This window comes from Mauremys reevesii, linkage group 6 (genome assembly GCF_016161935.1).
Source record: "Mauremys reevesii isolate NIE-2019 linkage group 6, ASM1616193v1, whole genome shotgun sequence".
NCBI classification, from domain to species: domain Eukaryota; kingdom Metazoa; phylum Chordata; order Testudines; family Geoemydidae; genus Mauremys; species Mauremys reevesii.
In genome coordinates this window covers 21,384,839-21,405,904 of record NC_052628.1, presented here as the reverse complement: position 1 = coordinate 21,405,904, position 21,066 = coordinate 21,384,839, and the positions used below count along the sequence as shown (strand labels likewise).

Below are 21,066 nucleotides of genomic sequence, written 5' to 3'. Positions count from 1 at the left end.
AGTATGCCCAGTGGTCTGTGAGGGGATGTTAGATGGGTTGGGATCTGAGTTACTACAGAGAATTCTTTCCTGGGTGCTGGCAGGTGAGTCTTGCCCACATGCTCAGGGTTTAGCTGATCACCATATTTGGGGTTGGGAAGGAATTTTCCTCCAGGGCAGATTGGCAGAGGCCCTGGAGGTTTTTTGCCTTCCTCTGTAGCATGGGGCACGGGTCACTTGCTGGAGGATTCTCTGCAATTTGAGGACTTCAATAACTCAGACATAGGTTAGGAGTTTGTTATTGAAGTGGATGGGTGAGATTCTGTGATCAGACTAGATGATCATAATGGTCCTTTCTGACCTTAAAGTCTATGAGATGTAAACATTTTGAAGGGAATAGAGGCAGGGTAGTGTCGTTCTTGAGAAACCCAGTGAACTGCTTGTTTTTTGGCTTATACATTCTGGACAACAAGTTCCTCCCAGCTGTGGATCTTACTGCCATTTGCCCCTGGATGAGTGAGCTGTTTGTTGTCAGATAACAAAAAATAGTCACCTCCTAAAAATATTGATCCTCATGCTGTCAGTGTGGTGAGAAATTCAAAGTGCTCCCAGCACAAGACCCAGCAGAGCTGCTGCAACAATGAGTGATGTCTGAATGAGATCAACTTGGTCTGCTTATGTTCATGGTTTTCATTTAGGGCTTTGCCTTTGTGTCTGTGTAGGGAGCTCATGGCAGGACTGGTGAGTGTGAGAGAGTCAGACTGAGTAGAAGCATGGAGTTGGATTGAAGAATTTTTGGGTTTTGTAGAATATAGAAAGACGGAAACAGAGACCACAGAGAATGGAAAGAACTCAGGCTCTCTGCAAATCCATCCTCTGGCTTTCTCCAGTAAAATATCCCGTGTCTATAGTGATTATTGACTAAGCATCACAGAGATTGTGGGAGAAGAAACAGGGGTATGGATAACAAAAAAAGCCACAACAAAAGAGAATTGGTGCTTCTAGTTTTGACCTATTCAGATTTAGGTGAACCTGAAAGTGGCTCTTAATTATGACTCCATTGACTTTAGCTAAGCTCTCCCTGGGCTCTGGATCTTAACAAACTTGGAGAATTTCTTTCTTTAAATGAACTTGTTTGCTGGCTGTGGTTTCTCTACCTCCAGCTCAGCCCTCTTTGTATCCTCCATTAGCCCCCTCTCAACCTGACCTGAGTTTCACCTTGAATTTCACAGACCAAAGGAACAGCGGAAACGGCTGAAACTCTCTGGGGCAATAGCGTATAAACTAGAAACACTATGATTCGGAGAAACTCTTTTAACTTACTCTGTTAAAATGTAACCACTCCCTGCACATCTTTCCATCATAATCTTGGCAGTATGAGTGTGCTTGAAATGCATATCTCATCACAGGCGCATAAGTATATTACAGATGTCTCAGGTTGTTAGTTTCCTTATTAAAGTATATCTTTGCCTTTTAGCCATTACTGGCAATCACAACACCAAGAAAGCAATTGTAGTACCGTCTTCCTGTGCAACTACCTGTGAGTACAAGGAAGGGCTTGGGAGCTCAGGCAGACTCTGCTCCATCTACTCTATTATGTCTGCAGCAGAAAGACCTGGTTCTCTTTCTGGGGCAGGTGGTTTTTTAAACAGTCTCTCCTCCCTAAGGCAATGGCATCGTCATTGATCTTCAACCTCCTTCCTGTTGTTTCCATCCATTCTCCCTTCCCTGTTCTACTCTCTAAATCCCACATATCCAGCTAGAAGGCAATGCAGTCCAGTGGTCTGTGCATCAGCTTCCCCATCTGTAGAATGGGGATAATGATATTTAGAAAAGCAATTTGAGACTGAGTGCTAAGTACTATTTTTATTACTACAGTTGCCACTCTGACATCTCCTTCTGCCCCACTTTCTCAAACCAAGCGTGTCAAAAATAGAACATTTCATCTTTTCTTCAGAATTTCCTCTCTCTCTGTCTTACTATTTGTGCTTGACAATTCCATGCTCTCTTCCTTCTCTGGGCTCAGCCTAAAGCAAAGTACACATGCTTGTAGCCTGGATCAAACATTCAGGGAGTATCCATGGTAGCTTTTACAAATGTGTTCACTATTGTGAGTTTCTTGGCAAAGATTAACTTGAGATAAGCGTCTAGTATAGACAAACCCTGGTCAGATTCTCCTTCCTCAGTATCCCCATTACCAAAAACTCTGCTTCCTCCTTTCTGGTCTCTTTCTTTATCACCTGTCCAGTCTTCAGTCCATCCACATGCTGCAGCTAGAATTATTTATGACCTTTTCATTGCGGTCCCTCCAATACTGATAATATGAAGAGTGATTAACAAGATCAGACAGGACAATGCCTGGGTTATCCTTATAGTACCAACCTGGCTGAGACAGATTTGGTATTCTTACCTGCTTCACCTATGCGTCCAACCTACGTTCCAGTTTTCAACCATCCTTTATCTCCTCTCCTAGGGTGCAGATCACGTGCTTCATCCCAACTGAGGGGGCTTCTGCATCAGAGCATTGCTCCTAGAAGGGTCACAAGATTAGAATCCACCTGCTCAACAGGAGTACAAGAAGTATTACTAAACAGCAGAAGAGAGTCAACTAAAATTACCTTCAGAAATAGAAAAGGTTCAACCACTACTGTCACTGTGACAGTGTTGTGCCTGAATCTTCTTTGCCCTTAGTCGTCTTGGATTACCTGCTGAACTTAAAGAAATCAGGTTATCAGTTATCTCTCTTAAGGTTTATCTGGCTGTAATATCAGCACTTCATTCCTCACTAAAAGGGTTTTCCATATTTGCTCACCCTATATCCTCAAGATTTATTAAGTGTTTAGGGAACCTCTCCCCCAGTTTAAGGATCCTACTTCTACTTGGGATCTCAACCTGTACTTAAGTACCTCATGGGACCTTTGTTTGCCATAGGTTGAACTTGCTCTTTGCTTCAGTTATCTATGACGACGGCCTTTCTAGTAGCCACCACATCAGCTCACAGCGTTGGTGAGGCTGGGACCTTGATGGCAGACCCTCCATTTATGGTATCTTTCAAGGACAAGATATCTTAATGGCCACCCTAAATTCTTACATAAAGTGCTGTTGGATTTTCATTAACCAGGCCATTCATCTACCAGTATTTTCCCCTAAACCACATATACCTCAGTATGAGACAGATGTTAGATTGGCATTAGCCTCTTATCTAGATACGATCAAACAATTTTGGAAATCACCTTGACTCTTTGTCTCTATCACAGAGAGATCCAAGGAGTCCACAATTTCTACACAGAGATTTTCAAGAGGGATCTCTGGGTGTATCATCACTTGCAATAACACAGCTGGTGCTCTACTTTCCCCAAGGATAATAGCACACTCTACCAGATCACAGGCACAGCTTTAGTCAAGAACATTCCAGCGTCTTAGAGACGCAAAGCTGCTACACAAGCCTCAGTGCATACTTTCTGTAAACACTATGCCTTGGTCCACAATGCCAGATTTGATGCAATGCTTGGTTGTGCTGTACTGTCTTCAGTCTTAGATTCAATTCCGAAGCTCCTTAAGGGTCCTTAAAGAGATGGGAGGGGGGAAATTAGCTATGGAGTGAGCTTCACCATCATGGCTTCCTGGTACCCCAGACCTTCTTGATCCTAACCCTGACCACACCGGGCAAGAGCGAGGGACTCCGATGACATTGCCCCTCCTCTGGCTCCAGCTGAATACTGAATACCACCTGGGATGAAATGGGATTGGACTTGAACAACAACAAGCTCCAGCCCATTTCAACTAAATTCTTCTGTTTTCCCCAAAAGAACAGATGTTACTATCTTTGATACCCTCTAAGAGACTGTGAAACAAGGGGTGGGGGAGTTTCATGTGGGGATACTGCTCAGGAGGCATCTGAAGCGGAGCACCCGTAGGGACACTATTTGAAGAAGAGGTTACTCACCTTGTGCAGTAACTGTGGTTCTTCAAGATGTGTGTCCCTACGGATGCTCCGCTACCCGCCCTCCTCCTCTCTGCTTTGGACCATTCTTTGTTGGACATTCGGGTAGAGAAGGAACTGAGCGCCGTTCACCCGTGTAGCTCTATATACTTTGGTGTGCACCATGAGGTCGTATAGCACATGCATGGGCCGAACAGACACTGCCGACACAAAATATCCGATTAAGGGCTTGAGAGGCACATGCACACCGGAAGTGGAGCACCATAGGGACACACCTCTTGAAGAACCACAGTTACTGCACAAGGTAACTTCTCTTCAAACACAGCACTGAGTTGGTTTATAGTTAAAATAAAACAAATGTATTAACAAGAGGACATAGGTTAAATGATGCCAAGTAAAAGGAATAAAGTTAGAAAGGGAAACCAGCAAATAAAAGTGAAAACGCATCTAAAAGTCTACAACTAAATTTAGTAAGGTACAGGCTTTGTTCAAGATGCTTTCTCTCACCGGTCTTCCTTCTTCTCAGCCATGGCTGACGTTCCCTCAGTCAGGACCTTCCACAGCAGTACAAGATGCTGGCTTCCCTTGTCTTCCTCGGTGGAAGGTCTTTGCCTAAGCAAGTTTCTCATCTATATTCAGTATGCAGAGACTTCAACCCCTTCACTTGGCAGAAGGACCCATCTTTCTCAACTTGCAAGAGCTCTGTTCCCTTGTGTCTATCTAGTGATGGATGCCAAAGATGGCTTCCGTCTTTGCTTATATCTTCCAAAGTTCAATGACGTCATTTCAAGAGGCAGGATGACCTCATTCTGTTTTCCTCTTTCTGTGAGCTTCCCATTACCCTGTATGTAAATAGGGTGTCCATTGTTTTGATTCCACCATGCTTAATTGATATAGGAGACAGGTATATAGCTGTGATGTTCCCACCTATCTGAGAGAGACCTCTTTCTCCTTTTGTTAGACACAGACTGTAAAGACTAATATCAATAGAAATCCATAATTCCTTACGTAGTGTTAACACATACATTTTATGATGGTGTTAATCACCAATGTGTCATTTGCTGGTTGGAGAAGCAAATACACATTCCTTCCTCTAGGGCAGACCTGTTTACCAACTCCCCCTGGCATGCCTGGCTTAAGCAAATTTTAGTCATCATTCCTGCCAATATCCATGATTCTTAATACACACCCCATATATACATCATGCAATAATATTAATGATCGGGGGTTTCCAATGACATATTACGTGATACCTTTTAGATACAGATTATAAACATAGTGAGTTGAGGCACACTGAATTGATCAGGCCCGCTGAAACACATTACCTGATAAGCCACAACTCCCCTTCCTATTTCTCTGCCTCTCCCCCTTTAAGAGAGCTTCTCCCCTCTCTGCCTCCTGGCTTGCATATACTGGTTCAAGCAGAGTTTTTCCAGAGGCTAGGAACAAAGAAAGGGCTTTTGGAATAAAAGGATGAGCTTGAACTGACAAAGCGCCTTCCTTTGATTCAATGAGCAGACAGGGTCCTCTGTCCAAGGGGGTGGGGGTCCCAACCCTTGTCTCAGGGTTGGAAAGACTTCGGCTTACTGGGACCCCATAGGACTGATGGGTGGCCTCTGAGTAAGCTTTTCCCATGTATATGGGAACTTTCATTGATTTTTATGTTTTTTCTGTAATGCTTTTACTCTAAGAATAAAAGTATTTTGCTGTATGAAGACTGGCTGGTAACTGGTGTACACTGCTGTAGCCCCTGAAGAAAGGTTAACCACTGGGACCAGACATTGGTCAGACCTGCTGGGGAAATCACAGTGAGGTGCAGAGGGGTGACAAGCCTCAACCCCCTGGTCTGGAGGGAGAGAGGTGCAGCGCTCTGTCTGACAAAAGTGATGGTTGAGAGCCTGAGACCTTCAGAGGGTGCCCTCAAGAAAGACCAGGAGTGGGAGCAAAGTGCAGTTAAGTCTGAAACTGTGACAGTGTTTAACCTGCATTGCCATCTGTCAGTAATTTGTTATGACATTTGATCTTTTGGAAAATTCAGCAATTCACAAGGTGGCTGCCAGTCACTGGTATGAATCAGAATATTTCTTCTATAAGTTTGGAAGCATGGTATACACGCAAAGAGTGTTGGAATGTTGGCAAAAGCATTTAGATTTTACTTAGATTTACATTTTCTTAAGTTGCAAGTGTTTGGGGGCAGGGTCTATCTTTTTGTCCTGTGTTTGTACAGTGCCTGATGCAGTGAGGTCCTGGACCATGATTTCAGCTCCGTGGTGCCAAAATAATACAAGCAACAATTAAAAATAATATATTTTTTAAAAGGTTAAAAACAATGGACTGGCCCTTTTATAAACTCGGAATTAAACATTTAGAAGGTTTTTTTAAAATGATATAAAGCAATATTGTCATGAATTTTGATATAAACTCTAAGGGCCTGCAACAGTGCTTATCCAGACTTGCTTTGGCCCGGCCACTGTCTCCGTTTCCCCTTCTTCTCCAGCTAATCAACCTTCTCACTGAGGGAAAGTCTTTACTGCAGAGTTAACTTGTGTGATTGGCAGCTGGGTCTAAGCACCCTTGTTAGCCTCGCCAGGGCGTTACCATCCACACTCTAAAGCCCTGCCTAAATCATTGTGTCCTCTCTGGTACTGCACTCACCTGTATATGTCACTCAGACTTCTGGGGGCATAGCCCATGGATCTTAGTGCTGTGGTCAGATGAGCCGCTCTGTAATCCTTTCCCAGTGAATTGTGGGCGAATTTGTCTATGCTTCTGAGCGTGGGGGAAATTGTGGGAAGGTACTGGATGACTATCATCACTGGCGTGATTTAGCCTGCATCCTCACTGCAAAGTGAATGCTTCCCAGCCCGAATGAAAACTACACTTGGGCTTCAGCCTACACCCGCAGGGGGCCAGCTGGCCCAGGTGGGAAAGCTCCACTACACTCCGGGAAGAGGGTAGGCATCAGATGCTAGTCTGTACATTTATATTATTAGAAACGGTGATACCTTATTAACCATGTGCTCTTTGCTTAGGGAGTTAGGGTTGGTTTGGTGCAGGTAATGTGTTTATTTTAACTAACTTTTCTCTCTGCAACGTTTTCTCGATGTATTTGCAACAGAATTATCCGTAAGCTATTGTATAGTCTATTACACAGCAGCTGTTGCTTCCGTCACTTGTGAATTTGGGGAGGGGAAAAAAAGCAAATTATTCTTATGCAACTAATATTTCCCTGAGAATAATTACTAATTCTGTGCAACCAAAGCAGCATATTAATTATTTTATTATATTGTCGCACCTAGGAGCTTCATTTGTGCTAGGATCCCATAGTGCAAGGTGCTGGTACAAACACAAAGACAGTGCCCCTTTCTTAAATTATTAGACCTGTAGAAAAGCTGTGACAAGGAATTACAATTCCCCAATAAAACATTAGTTACATTTTGTGACAATCTCACTTGTGTTTCTTCCATCTGCTGTGATAATGTAGCAGGATTTTGTTAATGAACAATAACATAAGCTGAGATAAAATATCAAATGATATGGTTGTCCTAAACACATGGGCCTGCAATCAATGTTTCCCTTAAGCACACTTTTCTCTCTTTAGACTACGATGTGTGTGCAGAAGCTCCGTGTGAACAGCAATGCACAGATAACTTTGGACGTGTCCTTTGTACATGTTATCCTGGATACCGGTATGACCGGGAGAGACACAGGAACAGAGAGAAACCCTACTGCCTAGGTGGGTATGAAGAACATGTGAAATTTATCTTTGGTTAAGGCTGTGTCCTGCTACAGGCAGAATTTTCAGTTTTTTAGAAATTCTTCAAAGAAGAAGCTGAATGGTGCTAGACCCTTTCCTCTTAACTTGTGTGATTGGCAGCTGGGTCTAAGCACCCTTGTTAGCCTCGCCAGGGCGTTACCATCCAGGCTCTAAAGCCCTGCCTTCCTTCATTCTTTTAGTATGAGTGTGCTTTTAATTGATCTGAGTAAATAGCTGTATAAGTCCCCTCCCCCAGGCAGTCTTTGAGCAGCATTCAAGGTCTTTGGAAATGAAACAGGGCAAGATTCTCGCATCAAACTGAAAACCAGAGAAATTATGTTAAATTATTAAAGCAAACCTCTGAGGTTCAATTCAGATTGTAACTCCTAATTCAGGGATTTATACCACTCCCAGATAACTCAAAAGCACTGCCTTGCATGGGTGAGTATTCATGTGAACCAAGGTTTGCAGGATCAAGTTTTGATGCAAAGACCTGTCAAGTGGTGGTCATGTGTAAAGGGCCATGCATGTTAATAATTATAATACAGTTGGCGTGAAGCTGTGGCCCAGGCCCCCTGAAGTCCTGTGGTTGCTTGACCATCCATTCAGAATCCCTTCTGATAATGGAACCCTTAAGGGAAATATCTTATTTGATCTCTGAACCTCTGTAACTTTGGGGGAATTCTCAACGTTTGTTCAACTTCAGATATCGATGAGTGTGCCACAAGCAATGAGACTCTCTGCTCTCAAATCTGTGTCAACACCATTGGCAGTTACAGATGCGAATGTCATGAAGGCTATATCCGGGAAGATGATGGGAGGACTTGCACCAAAGGAGACAAAGGTATATACTAGCATGCAGTAATATCCTGGGCCAAATATAGCCCAAGAAAACTGACCCATCGTAGAGAGGGAGCTGTGGAAATGTAATACAGCCAATGCCAAATTCAGGTGCCCTGGCATAACAGAACTTAATTTGGCCCATTGGCTGAGATTACTAAAAAGCAAGTGAACAATCCAAAGGCTGTACCATGCTTCCATAGTCCTCTGTCCATGGTGCTCCTAGGGACAGTCACTGTCTAGAAAACCCCTATGGACGGCTCTGGCCTCCCATTGAACAGGGGCTCCACAGGGTTTTGGGACTAGCCTCTCACTGTCTGTTCTGCAGGGGGGCAAAATACACTGCCCTCTGGCTGATGGCATGTTTGGGAAGAAAACCCCTGTAGGAGAACCTCTTGGTGATTTCCTCTCCTTTAGCCATGGGAGGGGGCAACCAGGTGTTGTCTCATGATGTGATCTATAGAGAAGATATTTGTACCTCATTCGGTTAGGGTGACCCATACAGCAAATGTGAAAAATCAGGACAGGGGGTGGAAGGTAATAGGAGCCTATATAAAAAAAAAGACCCAAAAATCAGGACTGTCCCTATAAAACTGGGGCATCTGGTCACCCTACATTTGGTGGACTTGAAATAGTGTTGATAAAAATATTTTTACATTCGGGCAAACCTAGGTTCTCATCAACTAGACCACTATGTAATAATTTAAAAAATCTACATGAGCATAAGTCTTTTACTGCCCCTGAGATACTGTACTCTTGAGTTCATTCCTAGGGCAATTCCCGTGGCTTGTTCTGGAAGTACCTTTTCCCTGTAATTAGCATTAAATGAACTGTCATGTCTGCATGTGAGAGGAGTGCAAATGAAAAGCTAATATTTTGAAGCATGTGGAAAACATTCTCCCTGGAGGGGAAGAGTGGGTGAATAACGAATCTTGCTCTTATTACTTAATTTAGGCCACTTTGTCTGAAACACATAAAATACTTGCAGCTAACATAATAATAATAAGCCAAATCCAATTTATACAGCCGTAACTAAGAATAGAATTTAGTCCAGTGTGGGATCTCACTTAGAGGGAAAATGAGCCAGATTCTGACCTCCATAAAGCCAAAATCACTTAAGTGGATTTAGACTGTATTTACAGACTGAGGCCAATGACATTAGCAGATGGCCCAATGTTAGAACTTTTGAGCTTTCAGGCAGACACCAAAATCGTACCTGGAGATTCAACTTATGTTTTAATAATCTAAATCAGTAGGCTAAATTCCATCTGTGACTAGAGCTCTTGAATTCCATGGCACTGAAGTTAATTGCATGGCACTGTTGCAACAGAGATCAGAATTTGTTCCAATAAATATAGAATGTTGAGCTTTTGGGCTTTGTTTTGTTTTATTTGAACATTGGTATTAAATATAAAAGTGTTTGCCATCATCCAATGCCTTTAAATTAATAAAGTTTGGGATAATTTAAGTCAACCACAGATATAAAAAGTTAGCAACAGAGGAAATACTGAAAAACTGAAAACATCTTTTGATGAACGATAGGTTACAGTTGGTTCACCTGTTAATGACTGAAAGTACATTTTATATCACTGACTCTTCCAAACCCCAGCTGGACAATAGGCACAAACATTTTGTAATTTTTATTTGTCCCATTGAAAACATGTATCTGGAGCATCCCAGTAATCTGTGATTGCTCTTTGTAGCTTTAAAACATTTCTAATTGTTTCATTTATAAAGATGTCATTAACAAAACATGTGTGTGGTCACTAATACCCTTGCAGATATTTTTATAATTAACATTTCCTCTGTAGTTCAAGCTTTCTGACAGAGGAATGTCCATAGCAGTCAGGATTACTGACTGTTCAAAATATTCTAGGCATTTGTAAATGAACTTCAACTATCTTCAAAGAGCAGTTTGTAACACAAATTTCTTTTCACTATAATCCATGTCTCCTGTGTGGTGTAGGACACCATCTCTCAAACAGTTACCAGCAGCAGTTGGAGAGGCAGCATACAGAATCTAAGGGCTACATTCTGCTCTGTTACACCAGTGTAAATCTAGAATAATTTCACTGATTTCAGATCTAAATGAGAGCAGAATTTGGCCCTAGCTATTTTTTATTAAGCACACTAGCCTGCAAAATACTGGCCAGAATGCAGAACAAGAAGATTTTCAGCAGCTGACTTCTAGGTCTATAAATTATGTGCCACCTTGTGGTAAATGTAAGTTCCTGCACCATTATAAAACAACAACACATTTAAGTTGTAATAACCTTATATAGAACTACAGTAGAGTCACATTATATTGGTCACTGGAACACTAAGCCAGATTTTCTGATAATATTTTGTATGAGACAACATAAAAACAGACAAAAATTTGACATCTCACCATAATTCCAAATATAACATACCTTACACAGAGAGTTAATAATAATGTGTTTCCTCTGCAATGCCAGAAGAATTACACTCTTTGGCCCTATCCTACTAGCAGTGGATTGGATTAAATATGTTGAAGATTTGTACATCAGGCACCAAAAGGGGCTGCATCCGTGCTGCTTCAGCAATCATTTTTCATATTACAGAGACAATACAGTTACACACTCAAAAGAGGACAAACTAAACCTTCTCTGCAGTCTGAGCCCAGATAATACAACACAGATGATAAGCTAAACAATCTCTGTGCAAAGAATGCATTCAGGACAGCTCCCTGTAGAGATCTCCTCCTGGCAGTATCTCTCTCTCTTCCAGCATAAGCAAGATCGTGACTTCCAGCATATGCTAAGGAAACATACTGCCTCTCCAAGCAGTTTTCTTATCAATAGCAGCTGCAGGGCTCACCAGTAACGAGGTAAAAGGCTCTGAAGAAGGCCAACAAAACATCATGTGAGCTGGACTTAATCGTTTGTACTGTAGGAGGCCCTATAAGATGAGACAGGTTCAAAGGGACTCTGTCAAGTTTTATACAATGAAAACCATTTATTTAAACAACCCACTGAAGTGTTGGTGAACCCTGGGGTTGCCAAGATCTACTCTGCCTGAATTCAGTATCTGCACCAATGATGACTGCCTCAGAATCTCATTGCTTCCTTGACCAATGGGCATGACCCAGACGGTTTCTGGTTCTATTCAGAAGTGGACACATTCTAGATCTGATGTCTGGGATCACAAGGTAGTGATGGATGACTGTTTTCATGGTCAGAACATCACCTCCCTTTGGTGTAAATCAGGGGAATCCTGGCTTGCACAAGTTGGGAAGCAGAAGTAGGGAGATATCTTATCCCTGTTCTCACCAGCGTGTTGGATTTTGTTTTGATGGTCACAGAGACTAATGGATCCAACTGGATTCACACAATTCTCTGCAGCACGATCCTTTCCAACTGATAGACCACCTCACTGGTAGCCACAGTCAACTATTATAACCATATTTTGTTGATCACAGGCCTTTGCTCTACATCAGTTGTACTGATGAACTGGATTATATGTTAGAACTAGGGGCGAATTCAGTGTTTCTTATACTCCACTCAGTCCCACTGGTTCCAATGGGATTGCATGGGGTTTAAAGACAGTGGAGAAATCTGGCAGTTTTTTCTCTATGACTGTTGTTGCTTTCAACAACATTTCTCAACACAGTCCAGTCATCGGGGGCCGGGGGTGGACGGAGGATGAACTCATTGGGATAAACCAAAGTCCCTTTCAATTTTTATTTTAATACTTGTTCCAAACCAACATTTTTACTGTAGTTTAAAAACAGACAAGCCTAATTATCTTTTTATTTTTAAAATGATGCATGCCTCTGCAATTCCTGCTTTTATCTAGAAATACTGGCATCAAAATATTCACATTTTTAAAAAGATGTTGAAAAGTTGGGAGACGGTGCAGAATTTGAGGTCTGGAAAAAAATGCCTTGCAGGGAAAGACTGAAAGAGCTCAGTCTGTTTAGCTGATCAAAAAGAAGATGAAGAGGTGACTTGATTTCTGTGTATAAGTACATTCACAGGAAGAAAACTTTGGCGATTGAAAGGCTCTTTAATCTAGCAGAGAAAGGCATAGCAAGAACCATTGGCTGGACATTAAAGTCAGACGCATTCAAATGGAAAACAAGGCACAAATTTATAACTGTGCAATGGAACAAACTACCAAGAGAGGTGGTGGATTCTCCATCTTTTGATGTCTTCGGATTAAGACTAGGTGCCTTTCTCAAGTATATGCTTTAGCCAGACACAAGTTATTGGGCTGAGCACAGGGGGTAACTGGGTGAATTTTATGGCCTGTATTATTCAGGAGGTCAGTCTAGATGATGTAATAATCCCTTCTGGTCTTAGATCTATGAATCTTTGGAGAATATGATGAGGGAAGCTGTTCTCCTGGTGTTACCATCTAGGAAGCACTAGAAAGCTCACAAAGAAGCCTGGTATTTCAAGCTGAAAAAAGGACTGAATAAAATTCAGAGAAGTATTTGAGGGATGTTCCAGTGCCCAATGCAATCAGTGAAAAGATTCCTATTGGCTACCGTGAGTGTTAGATGAGGCACTTGATAAGCATATGAGTGCTTAGCTGCTTGTCTGAATCTTCTAATCTTTTGACTATTCATCGCTAATTCTGATACCCTTAATACTGATGATCAGCTAACTTTACCTCCTCTTTATCATCTTCCTCTTTGTGCTTTAGGACAATGAAGTAGGGGTTTGGGGCACGTTTCTGATCTGACATGCCAAGATAAGAAAAATAAACCTCTCTCTCTTAAAGGCAGAACTGCTTGTTGCAGTGGATCCCAAAAGGCTTCCTGGATGTGGAGTCTGGTAGAATAATCCTACAGAAAAATCAATTGGCTGTGAAGCTGTATTATTATCCTGGTGTATTACTAAGGTTAAGATTCTGTCATGGGTATTTTCAGTAAAAGTCAGGTACAGGTCGTGGGCAATAAACAAAAATTCACAGACGCTCACAACCTGTCCCTGTTTCCATGGTCCCAAGGCTGGCTGCAGCACTGCTCCAGCAGCCGCAGGGCAGACGGCAGGTCACCTGTTCCAGCGGTTCCCCCCAGCTGCTGTTCTGATGGCCTGGGGGCTGGTTGCCAGCCAGCTGTTCTGGCGTCCACTGCTCTAGCAGCCCCAGTGCTGATCGCTGGCCAGCTGTTGCGGTGGCCCCTAGGGTGACCTCTGGTCAGTTGTTCGGCAACCCAGAGGTGGCCACCTGTCACCTGTTCTGGTAGCCACTGCTCCAGCCCTGGCCCAGAAAAAGTCATGGAGGTCCCAGAATGTCACAGAACCTGTGACCTCTGCAACAGAATTGTATCCTTATGTATTACAGAAGAACATAGTGAAATTTGAACAAAGGGGAATGATGTGAAGTTTTTTACATTGGACAGAGTAAATATATATATAACCAAAAGTCAAGTCCTTAATACTGTACTAAAAGAAAGCCTGTTTGTATTGTGACAGGGTCAGGCCAGATGGCTACAGGAGAGTGAAAGAAGGCAGATATATTAGCCCCAGGTTAAGTAGGTCCCCTTTCCCTGAGTAAGGTAACAGGGAAGGTTCCAGAACAATCAGGAGCTTTCTGGAAACAATTAAGGCAGACAGGCTGATTAGAACACCTGCAGCCAGTAAAGAAGCTGCTAGAATCAATCAAGGCAGGCTGATCAGGGCACCTGGGTTTAAAAAGGAGCTCACTTCAGGTGCACGTGTGAGGCGCTGGGAGCAAGAGGAGCTGAGAGTGAGAGTGGGCTGCTGGAGGACTGAGAAGTACAAGCATTATCAGACACCAGGAGGAAGGTCCTGTGGTGAGGATAAAGAAGGTGTTTGGAGGAGGCCATGGGGAAGTAGCCCAGGGAGTTGTAGCTGTTATGCAGCTGTTACAGGAGACACTATAAACAGGTGCAGTCCACAGGGCCCTGGTCTGGAACCTGGAGTAGAGGGCGGGCCGGGTTCCCCCCAAACCTCCCAACTCCTGATCAGACACAGGAGGAGTTGACCCAGACTGTGGATTCTACCAGAAGAGAAGATCTCTGAGGCGAGCAAATCTGCCAATAAGCGCAGGACCCACCAAGGTAGAGGAGGAACTTTGTCACAGTATCTAGTGTTGCAGTTTTATTTTTCAAAAGCACATTTATGAAAACATGACCCAAACAACTATATTAAAGTTTGTTTTCAAATGGGCAAGTATAACACAATAGCTAAGTGTGCTGCTGCTGGTCCATTTAGAGGCAAACAGCCTACTATTGCTACTAGAGTTCCTCCATTAACTCCAGTAGCAGAAGTCTGTACCATAATTCTGAAGGTCCAGAGTTTGAACCCTCCTATTGGCTCTTGTGGCTGATCATTACGCAAGCCTGCATATGGAACAACTATTAAAACGATAATTTTGTTTGTGCTGCTAAAGTGATTAGCTCTGTGTGAGGCCAACAATAATAAGGTTGCAATGCCTATTTTCAGGGTTATTCTGCAGATGCCGCAACAGATTCATTCCTACATACCTAACGGTTATAGTGACCTTTTCTCTAACTTGGCTGTAAACTTTTACCACGAATCCCAATTCTCAGCCCTGTTCGCTCTTGCAGCTCCATTGCACAGCAGAATAATCTGTGCTGATAAAGACCGGTTGTGTGTAAATTGAATAAGACTGTCACGTTGCATGGGGGTTGAGTGTAATTCACAGTGTATGAAAAGTGGCCGTTGGAGGGGATTGTAAATCATTTCAGATCTATAGGGCTGGCGTAGTGTAAATGCACAGATGGAAGTACAAGTGTAAACATTTTCAGATATAAAAAAGGAAAAGGGCATTTAGGACTATTAACTGGAAACAGCTGCATTTAAAATGTGGGCTGCCTCTGTGAAATTGCTCAGCCTTACATTGTGATTCATAATTGAAAAGTTGGTAATGGCATGAGCCTCTCTTCCTTTCACACTATTGGGTAGTCTCAAAACCTCAAAGGCTGTTCTATGGCACAGTAGCTTTTGCAATTGCTGTATGCTTTTCTTTCCTTTGGGTTTTCTGCCCTTTTAAAATGTATTGGAAATTGTTTTAATTTTAGCCGGGCTTTCTGAGAAGGCTGACAACGTGGTGAAAGCAGGAACCTGTTGTGCCTCTTGTAAGGAATTTCACCAGATAAAGCAGACGGTTTTACAACTAAAACAAAAGGTACAAACATTTTGTCAGTCCCATCGTTACGTTATACATTTTAACAGTATAAATTAAAGACTAGAAACAGCCGCAGTTCTTCCTAGGGTCAGGCTTGACAAAGCCCTGGCTGGGATGATTTAGTTGGGGATTGGTCCTGCTTTGAGCAGGGGGTTGGACTAGATGACCTCCTGAGGTCCCTTCCAAGCCTGATATTCTATGATTCTATGATTCCTTAGAGGGTAACTTTAAACATACCAATGTTGATGAATCACAGCCACATGAGGCTTGTGTTCATGAAATTGAGTGTAAAGTTTTAAAATCATGTGTGAATGGCAGCAATTGCTATTCCACTGACCTCATCCAAACAGATTGCTAATCATATCAGATTCAGTGGTAGCTTTGAGATATGGACAGATACCCACTGTGGGCTAGGAAAAGACCATGAAATCCAGTTCCACTTACAAGGGTTTGAACCCAGCAGTGTTGACAAGCTGCGTCATCTTTTCTCCTTTAATTCCTTTCAAATACACAACATTTAATGAGAACAGCTTATAAAATAGCAATGCTGGCTGTAAACAAACAACGTTAAAGAAAATGACAAGTCATTGTGTGCTACTATGTGCAACTATTTATAATACATATGGCTCTTTGAATGGGCTGGTTGCCCAGTTATTTGTTCCCAATTTATTTGTTCCCAATTGAGAAACCTGGCATCAAATCCTGTACTAAGTATCCTGCTCTCAGATTTGGTGGGTATTGTAAACACTTAAGCTTGTGTGCTTATCTCCATTGGTAATTAAGTTTTGTCTATAGCAGGGGTAGGCAACGGCACATGAGCTGATTTTCAGTGGCACTCACACTGCCCGGGTCCTGGCCATCGGTCCGGGGAGCTCTGCATTTTAATTTAATTTTAAATGAAGCATCTTAAATATTTTAAAAACCTTATTTACTTTACATACAACAATAGTTTAGTTATATATTATAGACTTATAGAAAGAGACCTTCTAAAACGTTAAAATGTATTACTGTCACACGAAACCTTAAATTAGAGTGAATAAATGAAGACTCAGCACAGCACTTCTGAAAGGTTGCAGACCCCTGGTCTATAGCAAAATATACTGGCTGATCAGGAGTGACTTTCTGGACTTAGAATTGTTTTACGAGAATAAGGCACGTATGCATGGAGGAAAAGATTAGCAAACAGAAAAGAAGGCCTTCTAACAGAGGCATGTACAAGAACTTTAATGCCTAGGCCCTGCCTGTCTAGGTTGCCTTTAGCTCATTACCCCGAGGGCATTCTGCACCAAAAAATTAAAAATTCTGCACACAATATTTTAAAATTCTGCAAATTTTATTTGTCAAATAAGTGTGGAGGGTCCAGCATGGCATTGGGAAGCACAGGCCAGTGACAGCACAAAGATGGGAGGTCACTGTACAGCTCTTCCCCAGGACACTGACTCAGCGGTGAGGCTGTACCAACCCTGACACAGCACAAGGAGCAGGCCTGCCCCAGAAACTCCTGAGGGCCCTTCCCCTCCATGCCAGGTGCACCAGGTGTGGGCAAGCAGGCTCAGCAAGGCAGGATCCAAGTGTGAAGAGGCTTAGTGTGGGGGGATCCAAGTGGGGTTGAGAGGGTTCTGTGTGGGGCGTCTGGGTGTGAGCAGCTCAGCGAGGGATCCGGGAGTGGGGCGAGATCTGGATGCAAAGGGGTTTGTTGGGGAGTTCTGGGTGCAACGGTAATGGGACCGTGCAGGGGGGTCCAGGTGAAGGTGTTTTGGGCTCAGCGGGGAAGGCTGGTTGTGGGGGGGATAGAGCTTGACGGGGGGTCTGGGTGTGGTGGGTCCAGATGCTGGGAGAGTGGAGCTCAGTGGGGTAGGGATACAGGTGCAGCTGGTTGTGGCTCAGTGGGGTGGGGAAACAGGTGCAGGTGGCTCGTCAGGGTGGGCCAGGTACAGGGTGAGGGGGGCTCCTCTGGGGGTTCTGGGTATGTGTGGGGAGCGAGGCTTGGTTGGGGGGGTCTGGTTACGAGGTGGGTCTGGATGCATGGAGGTTGGGTGGAGGGGGGAGCAGCTCCCTGTACAATGATCCCTTCCCCTGCAGCTGAGGAACGTTGGATGCTGGAAGCAGAGGAGTGTTGGGAGTTTGCAGAGCTTTCTACTGCCGGGGGAGACCCACTCCGAGATTTCTGACACAGTCCCGTATGCTGTGCAGGGGAAAAGGAAGTCCCGTCCTCCCCAGCCCAGCCAGGACTAGCAACTGAGAGTGGCGCAGGGTAGGAGCCACCAGCCAGGTCTTCCCCAGTCTTGCCCCATAGTGATTCACCTCTCTGCCAGCTGCCCTTGGCATCCAAAATATACTGCTTGGGAGGGTTGCATGGCCACTCCTGTGGCTTCCCCATCAGAAAGTCATTTTTCTGCAGGGAAGCAAAGAAATCTGCGAGGGACATAAATTCTGCAGTGGCACAGAATTCTCCCAGGAGTATTTCATATAACAATCCACTACAGGCTGAGGCATCACAGATGGCAGAGCCAAGCAGTAATAGGGCTGGATCAAGACAGAGATGCCACCTTGAATGGTTTCTCCAGTGGGACTCAGTGTCACCCTGATGTACTAGTGCAACATCCTGGCTGCAGAGTTGTGCTGACCCTGAACCGTGCAACATTCAGGATAGCTCCAGTGAAACTGGGATGAACAAGTTGAAGAATGCAAAATGAGTTGTCAAAATTTATAAAAAAAATATATCAGTCAGCAATCCAGTGCTTGGAATCAGTGCACATCTGCTCACCCAGACATCTGTAAGCATCTTTATTAGAAACCAGTGTTACACATCAGTCCAGTCAAACCATGTCAAAATCAACTAATCTACAGTTCTCATAGGAACCCCTCAAAGCTACAATATGTAACATGAAACACTGATGGTGTGAGGATCTTGTTTCTAGCACTAAAAATGTATCCACACAAATCTTTACACCGAGACAGAAAAAGGTAGGCTGCGAGGAAAGGTTGGATTTTGAGTTATGGATGGAGAAAGCCAAGGTCATTTTGGACAAGTATCCCAGTCCATCCAAAGAATGAAATATGAATTAGGTCAGTGAGTGTAGTTAATCCCTAAGAGGATAACAGTCAACATCAAAAACACATGGTTTGGCACCAATTTGTATAACAGGCAGTTTCTGGCTAGGAGATATACAAGTTAGTGAACTAGACCCGGGACTCACTCACTTGACATGTTTGGTGCATGTCTCAGGTCCAGCTGACTCAGTGAGGAGGCACGTGTGTATTCTGGCTTTGCAGATATGTGATTTTTTTTTTACTTACTAAATTATTTAATAAAAAGGCTTGTTGACAGTACACGTCATTTATTTTTTTTACCCAGTAACAGAAGACATTTTTATATTCTGTTCATGTCGCTCCTTTACAGTTACACCCATATATTCCTGTCTGGCTGTTCAGAACATAAACTGAAGAATTGGTCATTGTAATGACTATAATGAGTGGCATTTGTATTGCAGTTGGGATCCTGAAAGAGCCCAAAGTAACCTCCAGGCCACAAATTGAAATAAAATCTATATTGGGGAAATTAATTAATCCATCACTCAAATGTGACCATCAATGGCATGAAACATTCCATGCTTTTCAACAGTGCATATAAATGCTACACGGCTGCTTAGTCCAGTTGAAACTTGAGACTGGCAGAATTTTACTTACTAGTTTGAATGTATAGAGACGCTGGGTCTAAGACACCTAGAACCCTCCTGCCAAAAGTGGTAGGGAAATTTTAACGATCACAAGTGGTCAAGACTTAGTTCTAGCTCTCAGTCTAAAAGTAGCATCGTTGGCAGAATGTAGCCCCAAAACTGTGCTGGGGCATTGGTTTAATACCTACACAGAGAGAAGAATTTCATTTACAGAGTCACCACTGTCACTTCCTGCAGCATTTAGCTGGTTCTTCTATGCTTCCCAAACAAGTGGTAGCACAGCCCAAGATTACAAGCTTGTATAACCCACTGAGCAGTGCGTATAATGTATCCCTCTTATGTTTAATCCACAGAGGCTGGGGGTCTGATACAGACCCCTTCCCACAGAACCTTGTTATTTAGCTCAAGCTGTAGCAACTCATCCTTTTGGCTCAGGAGGTCCAAGGTTCAATCCTTGGGTAATAGCTAAAATAGCGGCTGGCACACCTGCAATCCATAAATTAATTGATGAGGGAAATATTTTAATTTAAAGCAAAGGATAAAAGTGCAATGCCCTGCCGGCATCTGTGCTTCCTCTGGGGCTCCTGGGAAATATCTATCCCACCCTGACCATTCAACTCCTTCCTCTTCCCAGAGTGTAAGCTGCACTTGAGTTTTGGCCTGTGCCCCAGGACAGACAAGCTAGCTGAGGTGTACAGCACCACCGCACTCGGCTGAAAGGGTGTTGTGCGTGGACGGGAGCCAGATTAGGGACAACACCCGGGTAAGAGCCTGCGTTAGCTCTGCAGTAAAGAAAAACCTTTGGACTCCAGACAGCCCAGCTGCGGTATGTGGTGTTGTGGAATGCAGGGCCGGCTCCGGGGTTTTTGCCGCCCCAAGCGGCGAGGGAAAAAAAAAAAAGCCGTGATCATTCTTTGGCGGCAATTGGGTGGCAGGGCCTTCCCTCTGAGAGGCACTGAGGGACTGAAGAGCCGGATGTGCCTCCCTCTTCCGTTGGCCGCCCCAAGCCGGTGCCTGGAGCCGGCCCTGGTGGAATGACAGCAGTGAAGGCACTGAGTGTGAGCCGCAAGAAGGCTTAGCGGGCTGATTAACAGACAGGGAGAGACTGGATTGGGTTACACAATCACTGTCCCTGGTTGACAGCCCTAAAACAGGCCTCAAACAAGGAGCTGAGCAAGGGGCTCATCGGATGAGGTGTGACCAGTGTCAGATGAGAGGGGAGGATAAGAGCAAATCCTTCTACACACACCTTCCCATTCCTCGAAAATACAGTTCTCTTCTTTTCTTTAAAGAAACTAAATTAGGACACTTGGTCCTATTTCCTCTCTCTCTGTCTTGGCTGCAGCCTGAGGGCTGTAGATACTGGGGCGTTACAATGAGTGAGAAGGAGAGGAGAGGACGTGACCTGGGCCCCCGTGGCTTTGCCACTGTCTTGTTGTGTGACGTATGGCAAGTCATTTGACCTGCCTGTGTCTCAGACACTAAAACAGACACTAACACTTAGTTCCATCCCAGGCTTAAGTCATTAATGCTTGCAAAATGCCTCCATCCCTTGATGGAGATGCTTGCATAAAAGTTGCTGCATATTACAGGCACATAGTGTTACCATCTCCTTACATTAACAGCCGTAGGTTTATACCATTGGCAGGTGAGTGTATGTCAACAATTGATAGCAATTAACTAGAGGAGTCCTGAGACCATCCGATTCAATGAATTCCACGTGGCTG

General features: G+C 43.7%; 1 protein-coding gene across 4 annotated transcripts in view; it reads left to right on the top strand.

The window, feature by feature from the left end:
* Positions 1–21,066, top strand: part of CCBE1 (collagen and calcium binding EGF domains 1) — a 201,194-nt gene that overhangs the window by 168,340 nt on the left and 11,788 nt on the right. For all 4 annotated transcript variants that reach the window (XM_039545812.1, XM_039545813.1, XM_039545810.1 and 1 more), the window contains 3 exons: positions 7,524–7,658; positions 8,386–8,523; positions 15,553–15,659. In XM_039545812.1, the coding sequence (XP_039401746.1) occupies positions 7,524–7,658; positions 8,386–8,523; positions 15,553–15,659 (380 nt within the window). The remainder of the gene's footprint in view (positions 1–7,523; positions 7,659–8,385; positions 8,524–15,552; positions 15,660–21,066) is intronic.